Below are 15,211 nucleotides of genomic sequence, written 5' to 3'. Positions count from 1 at the left end.
GTACATTTCATATTGTCTCAGATACTGAACTGAATGTGGTATCAAAACCCAAAAGTTGGAGTTTGCGTATAAAGAATTTTTTTTATGGAGATATACGAGGAATACACAAAACAGACACAAACAAAAATAATGTAACTTTTAACCTCCAGTATAAAAATATAATTAAGAAAGAGAAGTTTTATTAGGGCAATTTTTTACTTTATTTTTCCATACAGCAAAGTCAACTATTGCAATAATAATAAAATAAGCATAAAAACAAATTGCAGCCAAGGACAGAATACATAATTCAAAGCGACTACAAGCAAAAGTAATTCTGTGATTACATAATAGTAAAATCAAGCACGTCTGTCCTTTCAGCAGATGAAAGTTGCAGGGTTGCAAATAAGTGCAACATCGTCATCACCTGATTGGTGTGACTGTCGAATAATACCAATTAAAAACTAGAGCCGAATATCATGTGATACGTGGCTTTTAAATCACAACGTGCTTAATGACGTTGTTCTGAGTGCTTCTGATTTTGAAAATTAAAACTGTAAAATTTGAGGTTTATTTGTTTTCACCTGCTAAAAGAACAGCTCACTAATAGCAATTAAAAAAAAAAAAAACAAACAATCACATAACAACATAGCTACGGTGTGCTGTTTGGTTTGCCTGTTCATGATTTTTAACTTTTTGTGAGAGTCAATACTCATTTTGTAGATTTTTGTTTTGTGAACAATAAACCACTGAAATTGTCAAACTGGTTTGAATAGTATATATTCTTAATATAGTTCTCTTTATTTTTTTTTGATAGTTTAAACATGCAGTAGTTTTGAATAATGTAAGGACTATCTGATCCATGATTTCACCTTAATGGTTGAAATAAGTACCTGCTATTTTTGGCAATGATCTTCAGGCATATTTTGGACCAGAGGAACTGTTGTCAGTCATGAGATCTTGGAAGGATGGCATATCTTTCCAGCTGAAAAAATCCTGGCAAACTACAAGCTGTCCACAAAAAGCAAAGCCGTTTTTTTGGGAGGGGTTTGGAGTGCTAACTCTGCCATTTTTGCAAGCAATTTTGCTCAGCCTGTCATTTTTTTTTTATTAGCCTTAACAAAACTCCTTGTAATTATAGACGTTTTTATTCAAAATAAGATCTCACTATTATACAGGTTTCTCTCTTTTTTTTTTTTGACTATATACAGAAGTGCAAAAAGTCAACCTTCTTTCCTCAACGTTCCAACATGCTAAACTGCAGCATAATCAACCCTCAAGAGTTTGCACACACTAAAATTCTTGTTACGTAAACTTTGAGTATTTGGATTATCAACAAAAAGTCCCTTGATCTATCGATTATGCAGCTTAATTATAACAAGGCCTGATATTCAGGGATTTCAAAAAATATTTAAACAATATTTTAACATTTGAATTGGATACAGTAGAAAATAAATTTTATTCTAATATCTAGGATCTAGATTTTCTTATAATAACTAATTACAAACAAAATAAATCATCAAAATATTACTCAATTGTCTGCCAGGATTGTTGCCATAGCAACAACTTAACTTCTTACTTAGCAATGATTATATAATTATAAGATATCCATATAAAAGATCTTTGTTCTTTTAATGAAAACTAGACAAGAACTAACAATGACTGACATTCTTACACTGTAATATTAAATCCGTAAAATATAAATCATTTAGTTAACAATAATACGAATCCTTATATGACACTACATGTAATTCAAAACTGAGTATGTTATGAAAGAAAAAAAACTAATTTTTTTGTATTTTGAAAAATTCATCAGTAAAATCTAATAAAACAAAATTTTATAAACTGAAATGATATTCAATTGTTAATAGAAAATGAAAACAATTTTAATAAATGTAGGAAATTAAAATCTACCTTTTAACAAGGAAAAATAAGTAATATTCTATAATGAAACTAACTACGATAACATGTGAAGTCACCTATACTTTCTTAACACGATTGAAATTACATTGGTATGGGGTCCAACCCGTAATGTAATAATCTAAGGCTTTAATAGATGTACAGTACAATCAGTAAAATCAACACATCATTCTTATACTAGAAAGCATTTCTCTCGAGCATAAAAACTTGCCGTAAACGTGGAAGTATGGAAGGTTCTATAACGGAACCTCCTCCTCTTCCATTCCACACCACACTACTAGTGACCTGGCCCCCACTTCAGCAATGGTCAGAATTGCTGAACAGGCAAAAAAAAAAATTATACATATACATATATATATATATATATGTACATATACATATATATATATATGTATATCCTCTACTAGCTGCAACATCCAAACCACAAAAAAAAAAAAAAAAAAGAAAAGAAAAAAGAAAGAAAGAAAAAAGGAATTCCTTTGGATGAATCTATTTTTAAAAACTGAATGCACATCTATCTATCTATATTTTTTTTTAATTTTGTAAAAGGCTTTCTAAGGCTATAAGCAGTTAATCAAAACAAAACAGGAAAAAAAAGGAAAAAAAATCACATATAAAATTCACCCAAGTACTTAACCCGCCCAAATACTACTTAATTAAACCTTTACCATATTCATATTTTGGTTTAACATGCATCCAATGACAGTGCTTCTGCCTTCCTTTGTTTAGAGTCACCATTTTGAATGTGACTGTAATGAAGAATAGAAACAAAGTGAAACTATTTTTGCAAAGCATTTATAGTCTTTTGACTTTTGACAGGCTATAAATAGAAGCAAAACAAGTTCCTCAAACATTGTTTTCTTGTTATCGTGTCTCAGAAATGGCATTTCCCTTTTTTTTTCTTTTTGAGTATAATGTTATACAGTATAATATGCATAAATATTACACTACAATGCATTAAAATAATTATATATATAATCTATATATATCTATCTCTTTCTATATCTCCAGTATGTGTGAATTTTCTGTGTTTATTTGAGAATTTGTCTTGTGCTGCCTATGGTTACTGTAAGGTTAAATGGGCCATTTCTGAGACAGCTTTGGTTTCGAAAAAAGAATGGTGCCCTTTGACTGATCGGTATTAGCGAGTAAGCAACGAAACGTGGCTCTGAAAATAATAACACTGAAGAAATAATACTCTACTTTGATGTACAGTCTATGGCACTTCATGAGTATCTTCAACAACATGGTTCTTAAAGCCATGATGTGCTTTAAAATATACACAGCTATGGTTTTGCTTGGCACATTCATCTCTGTCAGATCCCTCCCTCACCACCTCTTACAATCTATAACATTAAAAATATTACTCTTCAACAAAAATGACTGTGCATGCACACTTTTGTCTATAATGGCAATTTTAAATACAAGGTGCACCTTTGTTATTTGTAAACCTTGAAAGAAATAAACTTATTTTTTTTAAAAAAAAATTATATCTTGGTCTACAGACGTACCAATACATGAGAGAATCATGGTTACACCATAGTCTGTCTTTTCAAGATGGCATGAGTATGTAGGAAATTAACTAGGTGGATGCATACCAAAATCCATATGCATCTCTCTGTGCTAGAAAAGAGAGACAAGGTTGTTCTTTTAGACAGGAAGATCACCTCAGCACAAATATCAATTCAATATACAAAATATCTAGGCAACAGTGTGCAGTGGGTTTCCATGTTGTCTTTTCGTCTCGATAACATGCAATAGGTGGATGCTTTACGGCTGAGGGTTTGGCTGGGTGTGTTGCTTGACGGTATATACATTATGGCTAGCGACCTTGTCCTTTATTCTAAACAAGCACACTGTCCTCTTCTCTTTAGGATGATCTAGAGGAAAGGGGGGAGGGCAAGAAAAAGAATCGGGATGAGAAATCTTGGCGGAACCCACAGTATCCCCCCAATTTCTTTCCCCAGTGTCATTCAAAGATTTCATCTGAAAGGATGGACAGTTTGTTGGTGGGAAAGACATTTGTTATTTCTGAATGAGCCCAGCATATCCCCAGTGTTGGAATAGTAAATGGAGAAACTGAGGAAAATGGAATTGGGCTTTTCTAAACAAAGGAAAATGGGCACGGTGCTAAATGGCTTTCTGATCCACGTCCCAAACCATCCAAGAGAAAGGGAGCAAGACCTCTTATGGTTAGATAAAGCACATATTGTGTGTGTGTGAGAGAGAGAGAGAGATAATACTGGTATTAAGGCCCAGTCTATACAGAGTTGTGTTTTAGGAAAAATGGCTGGATTCCCTGCATTTAGTAATTCATGGAATAATGCACTATGTTTCAACAGGAAATCATCTTTACTAATCAGTTGCTTAATAAGTAAAAGAATATAATGGACTTTGGTATGGAAAAACACTTTTTCATTAGTACAAATAATTTAAAGTTCCTCTCTAAAGCTTGAAAATCTCAGAGAAGTTGGTATCTTCAAATCTTATACCAATATCCATCAATTAATTAGTAGACTGTGCTTTTTCCTGGTGTCCATTCATTAACTCATAAACTGCATGACTTAATCAGTTACCATTAAACACAATTCAGTGGAAGAGCAGAGACAGTAGTTTATCATGCATTCCCTGGTCCTTTAGAATGGCAAGAGGTCTTGGAGATAATCTAGTCAAGATACAGCCTTTTATAGATGAGGAAATGAACTTGAAGTCAGGTAATGATGGAAAAGATGCCTCATTGTGTCAGGACATATTTATGAGGCTGTGGTAATTTTTCAAGGAAATGCATGGATCTAGCCAATATGATGCTATTGGGAAGGGAAAAACACTGTGCTCAGAATCAGGGTCTTGAGTTCAAGTGTCTGCTCTGCCACTGGGTGACCTTGCCATCCATTTCCTCATCTCTAAAATGATTGTGTCTAAGAACCTTTTAGCCCTAGAAGTTCAGTGACTCTTATAACTTGAGTCACAATAAAAACTGATATACTAACTTTATCACTGTTCTTATTGATTAGCATTTTTATGTAAGTTTTCTCATTTGATCTTCCTTACAATCCTATGAAGTAGGTGTTCTTATTATCACTGCCCTTTTACATTTGAGCAAACTGAGGCAAACAGAGATGAAGTGACTTGCCCAGTCACCCAGCAAGTTTCTGAGGTGGAATTCACATTTAAGTCTTCCTAATTCCAGGCCCAGTACTCTGTTTACCATACAACTCAGTTAGTTCAGCTCCCGAAAATAGCTTCCTAATGAGAAGTATAATCATTTTCGAACTAACACTTTTTTTGAAAATTGTGATAACTATAATATATAATATAATCAGTTCTTTGTTATTTTCATAAAATGAATTATTCTTGAGAAAAAGAAGTAAATAGTTCTTTAGTTTTCGAATGATTCTTTTCTCACAAATGGACTTCAATATTTAGTATTAAAATTTAATACTGATAGCTAGCTACCTACATCTATAGCCACAATTATACACATCATATATGTAAAAGAATAGGACTAAATTTTTAATACACTATAACTTACCAATCAGGATAAGTATTGCCCTTTCAAAATAGTCACCCTGGGCTGTCTAGACACTTATTCCTACAATGTATTTGCCACTAGAACCAGTATTTAACCAAATAATTAGTTTAGTGCCATTAATGAATATTAATGAATTCATCTGAAGTGGTCAGAGCACTCCTGTTTACTCACCTGATTCAATAGATTTTCTTCCTGACTTTCTTTAAGAAAGGCTCAAATGTCACCTTTTTTACCTCATCTGTCTTAAAACTAATGCCTTCCCTCCAATTCATCTCCCTCATTGAATTCTGAGTTTCTTAAGAACGGGGAACATTTTTGTCTTTTTCCCTTTTTTTAGAAAAAATCGCATTCCCAGTGCTTAGTGCACATAGTAGGTGCTTAACAAAAGTTTGTTGAGTTGTATCACTTATCCCTCTTTCCAAAAGTTAGCCTTCTGAGTCCAAAGACTTCACTGCTACTGAAGATATTAAAAATGGTCCAAGAGGCTTTTCTGAACAACACGTTCAAAGGTGAGATCTAAAAAGTGGTTCACCAAAGTTGCTTCTACATTGTTCAAATAAAGTTTTAGCTTCCCAACATGATTAATTCAAAGAGACAAGACTCAATTGGTTGTGAGCATGTTTGCTTAAAAAAAAAAAAAAAAATGGTCACTTGTTCTTGTTCCCCTCTGACATTATCTCATATCTTATATCTCCTCTTATTTACATGTGGTTTCCCCTATTAGAAAGTGAATTATTTGAGGGCAGAGACTCTCTTTGCCATTCTTTGTATTCCAAGCACTTGAGCACAGTGTCTGGAACAGCTTAACCACTTAATAAATACTTTGGGATTAATACATGAATATATCTATAGTCTTTAAATACAGGGTAGGTATATATGGGGGGCATAAATTATATATAATACATATTTTCCCATTATCTTTCAATGATCTAAAATAGAATTCTAAGATAATAATTCTAAATAACAAATTAGGGCTCAATATTTCTAAATTTTACCTCTAAATTAGAATTAGGATTCATTTTTTTCCTCCCTTCTTATAGTAATTTCATAGCATAAAGGGAAAAAAATTATTTCATATTGCTCTATGGCCTTGATTTAACTTATTTTTTTATTTCTATTATGATTTTTATGACTTATAAGTTTTGGATGTAATCAGCATTAAATACCTGAAATATCTATGGCACAAAACATAAGGGTACTGAAAAAGTAAATAGATTTTTCCCCTTTCCAGAACATATCTAATGTCTATTAAGAGCAGTATTGTATGCTTATGTAATCTTAAAAAAATTACAAGAAGTATACAACTATATATAGTGGATGAGAAACTTACTGTTTGGTGATGAAATTTCTACATCTGGGTAACATACTTGTGGCTAGTCAGATGTTCGGCAGATATTATGGGTATCTAGCAAATAAAAAATTTTTTTTAATGAATGGCCCATGCAAGACAGCCAACAACCAAGCGAGATAACTATCTCATCATTATTAAGTTCTAAGAAAAGTGAAGTTCAGCTGTGAGGTGATAGTTCTTAATCAATATAACAATAAGTTAATGTCAACTTGAAAGCCAAAGTAGCAACTTCATTTTTTTTCTTGGTTTAACAAATCATTGTTAAGTACTACTCCACAAATGTAGGTAAGTGTTACCAGTTGTTTAGGAAGTAAAAGAAGTTAAAATTACAAAGTTCATGCAGTGCAGTCCCTTTTTGTTGGCCTACACACATCTGAGATTTCCTTGGCTTAGAAAATGATGAGGCATAAGAATGTTTTGCTTAAATTGTGCGTCCAGACCTCCGCTTTCCTCTCAACCTGTCCACAAAGGTTTCCAAAAGGAACCCCCAAAACGCAGCCACGAGTGGTTAATGACATGAAAAGTGTGGCCACTCAAGGCTCCAGACAATTTGCAAATGGAACTTTCTAAAAATCTACTTTACTATCGTTCTATTTGAAATAGAATAAAACACGCAGCTGAGATATCAATGTCTTAAAAAACAGACGTGAAAATAGCAAGTTTCCACAATTCAAAAGGACTCTGAACTTTCAATTTGCAGTTTTATCTTTCTCTAAAGCAAAAAACTAGAGGAACTAAGCTGTGTAAGGAAGCATAACCTGATGGGAATAGTTCTGGATGACTTCTGGAACTTTCTGGCTCTCCAATGACTTGATCGTGACAAATCACTTCATCTCCCCTAACCTAAATTTCCTCATCAGTAAAAATGGAGAAAACCATATGTGGCCTACAGATTTCCTAGGTAGGATAAAAAGGACATGGTCTATGTGAAAGCATTTTTCCAAATATTGAACACGCTCTGCAAAGGCAAGGGTGGCCATTAAGTGCTACTCTATATTCTTGCTGGGGCAACTGATTGGATTTCTCCTCGAATGCACATCCTTCAAATGACATCTTGACACAATAGTACAGCATTGTCAAATAGCACTGAAATGGGCTCCAAACAAAATGAAGCTTCTCATACCATTTTTCCTGCTCTTGCAGGACAGGATGTTGTACCCAACAGTGTAGAAGCATCAAGAATGAGACTGCAGAAACATACCAGGGACCTTCAATACCCATCAATACCGATGAAGGACCAGAGAGAACTTTCTCCATGCATGCAGGTTACATTTGGTGGCAATGGCCATCCCCCAGCATTGCTAATGTACTGTTGCCATATACATTGCTATGTATATGTAGATATAATATATATGGTCATATATATGTATATCTAACTTTTCATTTTTTGGTCACGATATTTTTGCCATGTTATGAGGAGCCCGAGAAAGTTATGCGTGAAATGGTCATAGCAAAATGCAAAAAAATTCAGTGTCCCTTGAGCCCAGATGGCAAAGGGATTGTGGAAATTTGTTTCGCCTGGATTCTGCTTACACCAGCAATTCTGCAGTCATACATGGCACATGGGGAAAAGACATTTTGATTCACTGATCATTGCTGTAAACAAGCTGCTTTGGATGCATTTAGAAATGGATTCTATAGATTATTCCTGAAATGCCACATATGCCCAGCTAGTGTTCTTGTAAATGAGTCTAATGGGTTAGTGCAATTGGAAATGAGGGGGAGCTATTGTGACGAGATTTAACTAAAAAAGGAAAAGTAAATGTTTCTTTGCTAAGAATCTTTAAAGCTTGTCTGTCAGAACTTAACAACAAAGTCATTGACTTTTTTTTCATTTTAGGATTATTTATGTGAAGAATAGATAGCTGAGAAATTTGGAATCTGGGGCAAGTTCCACAAATTATGTCTGGATTTGGGAGCCAAAAGTACACTCTCACTTGAGATTGAGGGGAAGATGAGGCTGTGTGGTAGGGAAAAGAACTGACTTGAACTTATTAGGTAGCTTCCTCAATTAATGAATTATTCATGCTAACTAGAAAGAGAACACTACTGTTTTTATACAGCAAGTTTAGTCAGCACTTGGGGCTTTTGTCAGAGGACATTAAATTTACTATCATTCCACCCTAGTTACAGTTTAAAAGTACACTGAACTGAAAAATCCAATGGATGAAATCTCTTACCAATAATTCAATATTTTTTTGACCCTCAAATGGTCTTCCCTTGAAATACAAGAGGTCTACAATGGCCTCTGGCTTGAAATCTTGTTGAATTACACTTTTCCTCTGGAACTTTGCTTTCATAATGAGCAACCAAGAAGGCACTTTTTTGTAACTCCAAAGCTCGCGAATGTAAGCAATTAGTGACTTTGTTTCACCCAGTATATTCTGTTCTTTCTTAGCAGTTCCATCATGAAACCCCAGTTCTGGACAGAGGAACTTTTTCAAAGAGCTGGTCACATTTCTCATCCCATAATTCCCTAAATCTGCATGATTAACAGTGGATGAGAAGCCAATCACTATAGTTATCAGGACATAAGATTCTATTGCACATTAAGGACTATTTAAGATAGGATTCTTCCCCGAATTCTTAGAGATTCCACAAATCTCTTAAAGAGATGCTTCAGAAAACCTGATCATTTCTGTTGAACAAGCTAACTTTCAATTGGATCTGTTGAGCTATGGGGGTCATTTTAAAGAACTCAGTTTACAAGTGTGGTCATTTGTGGCATAAAGAATTGAGTCTGGTATTATTTCTTTCTTTCCCCACTCTTTTTATGAAGAATAGTGTGGGTATAAGCTGAAAAATCCCCTGCACCAGATGGATTTCTTCTCATGGGTACTTTGAAGGATCCCTTCAGATGTCTACATATGGTGCTAGGAATCTCTGCATGAAAGGCTAAGACCAAGTCAGAAATGCTAGTGTAAATCCAATTTAATTTAGGAATGTTGCTGCAACACCCTTGGAGCACTGAGCCAAGGCACAAAAGCATTCTGCCACTCATCTTAGAGAGAAGGTATAGGCCAACAAGAGGAATAGTTGAAACCCCCATGCTTATTAAAAGCACCACCCACAGCCCTCACGGACATATGGTTCCCACTGATCTCAATGGGAACGCCACGTTGCGTAAGGACTGTTGGACTGAGCCCCATTAGAATTGTATTTTGTTTTTGTTTTTGTTTTTTTTTTTAAGAAACAAAGCTGTAAATTAGCAAACCTGGTTGGCTGTGGCTGTTGCAGCGAAGGGAACACTTGTGGCGGATGTTGTTGCAGCGGACACAGTGGCTGGCGTAGCACCGTGCACCATGGGAACTTTCGGAGGGAAAATCATATAAGCAAACATACAGAAGAGTGAAGCAGCATGGAAACCATGGTAACATGGGGAAGACCATCGGGCAGGGCATTTACCACAGCGGTTAAGCCACGTGACGAGGCATCATCACCAGCAAATGACATGCAATCACAGTGCAAAGCAGGACAACATTCCGGGGAGGAGAATGACAGGAGGAAAGGGGAAGGGAGAGGGGAAAATGAAAGAGAAAAAAAGGGGAAAAAAAAGCTTGTTACCATCAAATCAGGAAAACAACACAAACAGCTTATTTGGCTAAGTCAACTTAAGAAACTTAAAATGAGCTCACATTTAGACATTCAAAATCTCAGTGAAAACATAGGTGTTTACTATAGCATGTAGACTCCATTTGAATAAAAGTCTATTACCATATTAACTACTATAATGATAACACAATATATTACTTTTATGAGATAGATTTTCTATAATACCCACAGTCCGATCAAAATCCACTAAAAAGATGACCAGAAAAAAAAAAACAAACCCACTACTGTTTGTAAGGGAAAACATCAATTGCTGGATTTTCTTGATCCGTGTCAATTAAAGACGGACGGTATTTAATTGACAGGTGGTTGTCAGGTCAGGAGAACCGATTTGCCCAGGAACCACACGGGTTAAACTAACAGTGGATTTTGAGGGGCTGTGGGGTGTACCACCAGTTGAAGATAAGAAATGAAGCTGGCACCTACCAACACTTGTAGCGGGTGTCATGCACAAGATTGAGCCTGCCCATCATGCATTGCAACAGGAAGGTGGATTTGAAAAGGGAAAAGAATTAAAACAACCCATCACACGTGTAATTAGGAAATTCATTTGAACAAAGAAGAAACAAAAATGTTATTATGGGAACAGTGGCATGTAACTGTCAGCACAATCCAATCATACAATGGCCCAGTGAGTGAGTGCCCTGGTCCCAAGGGAAGATTAAAAGCCAACATCAGAAGGGGCTGTTCCAATTTGCTTTTTCTTTACTGCTGTCTAGTATCAGTTCATCACTAAATATTATGAGGGTGGGGGAACCCAAACATTTCTAGGCTGCTGTCCAAAAACTGGTATGATAAAGGCTTGCTTTCCTGAATCTGGGCATATAGTAATCATATGTTAACTCTTCCTTTGGATTGTACTTATACTAAATTATTCAAGATGTCATCTTCTCACAAAACGTTCAAGAGTACCATAGACGGAATTGACTTAATCACATAATGATATTAACCAAGCAGAAGTAAGGGGAGTCCAGTAAGCTTACTTCCAAGTCCTTGGTCCTTAGGGCCTTGCATGATAGAGGCACATCACCTGGGGATGGGGCTGTGCAGGGAGTGGGGTTAGTTGGTGGTGGTGGAGGTGAATGCAGTCATTTTCTATACTTGTGAACTAAGATATGAAGACACCATGCAATATAAACTGAGCAAAAAGTCGGAAACGCAAGTCTGGATTTCCTTGGTGGTCAAAATTTAAAGATATGATAATAAAAAAAAGTTTAGTTTCACGTAGATCCAACCTCCTTTACTAGGACTTATGGCCCCAGGAGAGCAGTGATACATCCATGGCAGCGTTATTTCCAGAAGACTCGGATGATCACCTGAGTTACCCATATCAAGGTGGACATTTTGCTGAGTTTATGCTACTTTAAAAAGTGACTGGACTTCAATGCAAGCCTCATGATGCATGCTTTGGGGAAAACAGGTGAGGTTAAGCAGTGAGCAGATAAGGCCTGGCCATTATTACTCACAAATCCTTCCACCAGCATATGTCAAAAGAAATAGGATGAATACCAAGCAGTCCTCTTTTTTTTTTCCCCTTGACACATGAGCAATGAAAATCTAATTCACTTTTAAAAAACCCTCCAGGAAACATTTTCCCATATGAAGAATGATTTTTGTTAAGACAGAGACCTTTTGAAGCAGCTGCATATAAAAAGATCGAATGGTGTTATTTTTTGACCCTGAAACTTGGCATCTTCTATCTTAAATATGATCTGATCGTGGCACCTGGGGTCAATTTTCCTTCAAAAAGCATTTGCTAATGGAGCCTTTCCAGAAACAGTCCTTCAGAACAGCATAATAAATGGTCATATCAAATGAATGTAGCTACAGTGAAAAGAGCAGCTATTGGACTGTAGTCCTAGTGAAGAGAGAACAATCAAAGAAAGCTTGTACCGACAGGCTAACTGGTGTTGTGTGATGGTTTGGGAGTTGGAAGGCATTTTCCCCATAGAAACAGTGTTATACAAGGTGGTTATGTTCTTAGGAAAGCTCTTAATTCATATTACACCTGAATTAGAAGAGCAGTAATAATGGAAATGTCATTATTATTTATCACTATTATGGCCATCATCTCACTAGTAAACTGCCTTATGGTTACAAAACAATTTTCTCCTGTGATATGGCCCAGTAAATTAGTCTGTGCAAAGATTATTAGCCTCATTTTATAAACTAGGATTGAGGAAGAGCCAAAGTAGCTTGCTCAAGGTCACACACCTTGCAAGCGATGTGGCCGTCAAGGGACCAGACTTTTTGCCTCCAAGTCTGCCATTTGCCATGTTGTTTTGGGTGAGATGCAGCACAGCAAATACTTTAGAGAACGTTGGGATTCAAAATGGCAAGTGGAGAAAAGTATTAGGTTTGTAATCTGAAGCCCTACGTTCAAATTTCAGCCTTGTTATTTATTCTCTTTAAAACTACAGATAAGCGAATTAATCTTTCTGGACTTCCATTTCCACCTCCAGAAAAAAAAAGAGTTATTTGGAGTATACATCATTCCCTAAAGGTCCTTCCAGCTTAAAATCAATCATCGACTAAAAGTAGAAATCTATGAATCATCAGGTATGGCAAGGCTTTTATGAGAAAATGCCTTCTGAGTTCCAGGAATATACACCATTTCTCCCTGCTTCCCTTACCCCATCTGCTCTTTTCCATTCATTGAGATGGGTACATTGTCAAGCAGACTACAATAAGCCAGTGGGAAAAAATGGAGGGGCCTACAGGACTTTGTCATTGCAATCCATAAAATGGGCCAATTGGATCTAAAGAAAACCAGGACTGCCGATAGGATTTCAAAGGAAAGATTTTCCAAAGTAGAATAAGATGACACTGCAGACAGTAAATTAGGGTGTCTGGGGGATTCTGCCTCATTATTCTGAGGGGCAGTATTTCAGAGACACTGTCCTTTCAAAAGAAAATAGATACAGAAGTGATTTAGACTGGTAATAATGTGAAAGCTAATGCAAGACAAAACCACAAGCAAAATTTAAGGCTGTAGGGCAGGGAGCGGGAAGTCATTAGTTCTTCTAATTATTTTGATGAAGGGGGGAAGAAAATGTACACACAAAGTATTTACTGGTAAAAAGCAGTTTGGAGATTGTGGAATATTAGATGTTTCTAATTATTCTGTCTATTTCCATATTATAACTCACCTAGTGTATGTCATTCCACACATAATTAGATCTGCGTGCTAAAAACCAGTTAACTTTGCAACGTGGTTCCAAAATGGAATTGTAAAGCTCTTCATTTTGAATTTTAGTCTGTTATAATCAGCATGAAGATGACAATACATGCAAACACTTTGGGGAGGGATCAGTCACAGATGAACATAAGGCAGCAAGGAGAATACTTGCTAGGGGCAATAATTCACCACCAGGAAGACCTAATAGTGTAGGATCCAGTCACCAAGAAAACAATCCCTCGTGAAAAAGACCCTTCATATTCCTCTTTACTTTCAATGGATTGGTTTGTTAACAAGGGGATACAGAGCGCATTGTTTGCTTAACCTCTTTCATTCCCCAGCCTAAGGCAAAACGTTCCAAGTATATTTTCCCTTCACTTAAGAAGTCAAATTGGGAATTGATGACAGAAAGTTTGTTTTAAAACCAAATTTTTGTTCTGATGAAAGGAAAGAGACAGGACGTGTCATTTGACAAATTCCCAGGTAAGGAAACTCCCTGTACCAAGGGCCCCTTCTCTGCCATTTAGCGTCTATGCTAACAGTGATCCAGAGATTCATTATACTAAACTTTCTTCCTCTGATTTTCTAAAGCGTTTCCTAATTGTGCATGAGCAGGGAAAGGGAAAATTAATTTGTAGGAAGGTACTTTTCAAATTGGAGGCTTTCATATAAGGGCAGCTTGATGGATAGATCATCTGTCCCAGGTTCAAATCCAGCTTCAGACATTTACTGGGCAAGACACTTCACTTTGTTTGCCTCAGTTTCCTCATTTATAAAATGGGATTAATAATAGCACCTTCCTCCCAAGGCTGTTATAAGGATCACAGGAGCAGATGATAAAACGCAGAGCAGAATGTCTGGCACAAAGTGAGTTCTATACAAATCTCAGCTATTTTTGTCACTTAGAGATATAAATATGTGTGTATACATGTTTGATACACACAAGTTATCCCAAAACTCTTAAGAGCAGTTATAAACATTAAAAGCTTAAAACTGCCCTAAGGTTTTGGTACATGTACATTTCTAATGAAAGGGGGAAGGGGGGAATTGGAAGAAGGAAAAAAAAATTTGTTTCAGATGGAAATGGGCCAACTATCTGTGATTTCACAGGTGAGGTGCAGATTATAATCGCTCTATATCTCAAAATCAAATGTTTTTTATGTGCTGATGAAACTGAAAAAAAAATTCATCATTCATTGGCCAATATTCTAGTGAGGAGATTCTCAGACCTAAGCAAGGCTAGGGTTCCAGCCAAAGGTCTCATCCTCATAAAGCCCAGATTCACAGCCTTCTGTTCTGTACTTGGGAGGACCACCCAGAACATGCTTGTATTCCACTGCCTTAGTCTAGGAGTTTATAAAGGCCATTTTATCACCACAATTAGATAATAAAGTAAGACCTAAATGGAATGAATGGGAGTACAAATGGGGCAATTTGGATTTAACTAGGTTTCCCAGGACCCTTCTTACACTATAAAGATAGGTAGACATGACAGTAAATGAAGCTTTTATCATAATAAAGTTTTAAATGTACTCAAATTTTGAACCTTTTATTGACCTGGGGTTCAAGCTACAATACTTTCCTAACCAGTTTCAGAACCAGAAAATTTTAATTGTATTAGTGAATTGAAATAAATCATTTAAAC

General features: G+C 36.0%; 1 protein-coding gene across 15 annotated transcripts in view; it reads right to left on the bottom strand.

The window, feature by feature from the left end:
- Positions 1-2,555: 2,555 nt before the first annotated feature.
- The window catches only part of MBNL1 (muscleblind like splicing regulator 1), a 244,817-nt gene continuing 232,161 nt past the window's right edge, over positions 2,556-15,211 (bottom strand). For 9 of the 15 annotated variants that reach the window (XM_031957537.1, XM_023500855.2, XM_023500853.2 and 6 more), the window contains 4 exons: positions 10,815-10,850; positions 9,994-10,088; positions 6,759-6,833; positions 2,556-3,776 (listed from right to left, as the gene is read on the bottom strand). In XM_031957537.1, the coding sequence (XP_031813397.1) occupies positions 6,777-6,833; positions 9,994-10,088; positions 10,815-10,850 (188 nt within the window). In that variant the 3' untranslated portion in view covers positions 2,556-3,776; positions 6,759-6,776. The remainder of the gene's footprint in view (positions 3,777-6,758; positions 6,834-9,993; positions 10,089-10,814; positions 10,851-15,211) is intronic. The other 6 variants (XM_023500850.2, XM_003766215.3, XM_023500849.2 and 3 more) reach the window with 3 other exon arrangements.

Source organism: Sarcophilus harrisii, chromosome 3 (assembly GCF_902635505.1).
Source record: "Sarcophilus harrisii chromosome 3, mSarHar1.11, whole genome shotgun sequence".
Classification (NCBI taxonomy): Eukaryota; Metazoa; Chordata; class Mammalia; order Dasyuromorphia; family Dasyuridae; genus Sarcophilus; species Sarcophilus harrisii.
Note: the sequence above shows the minus strand (reverse complement) of the source record. Positions and strands in the feature narration are given on the sequence as shown.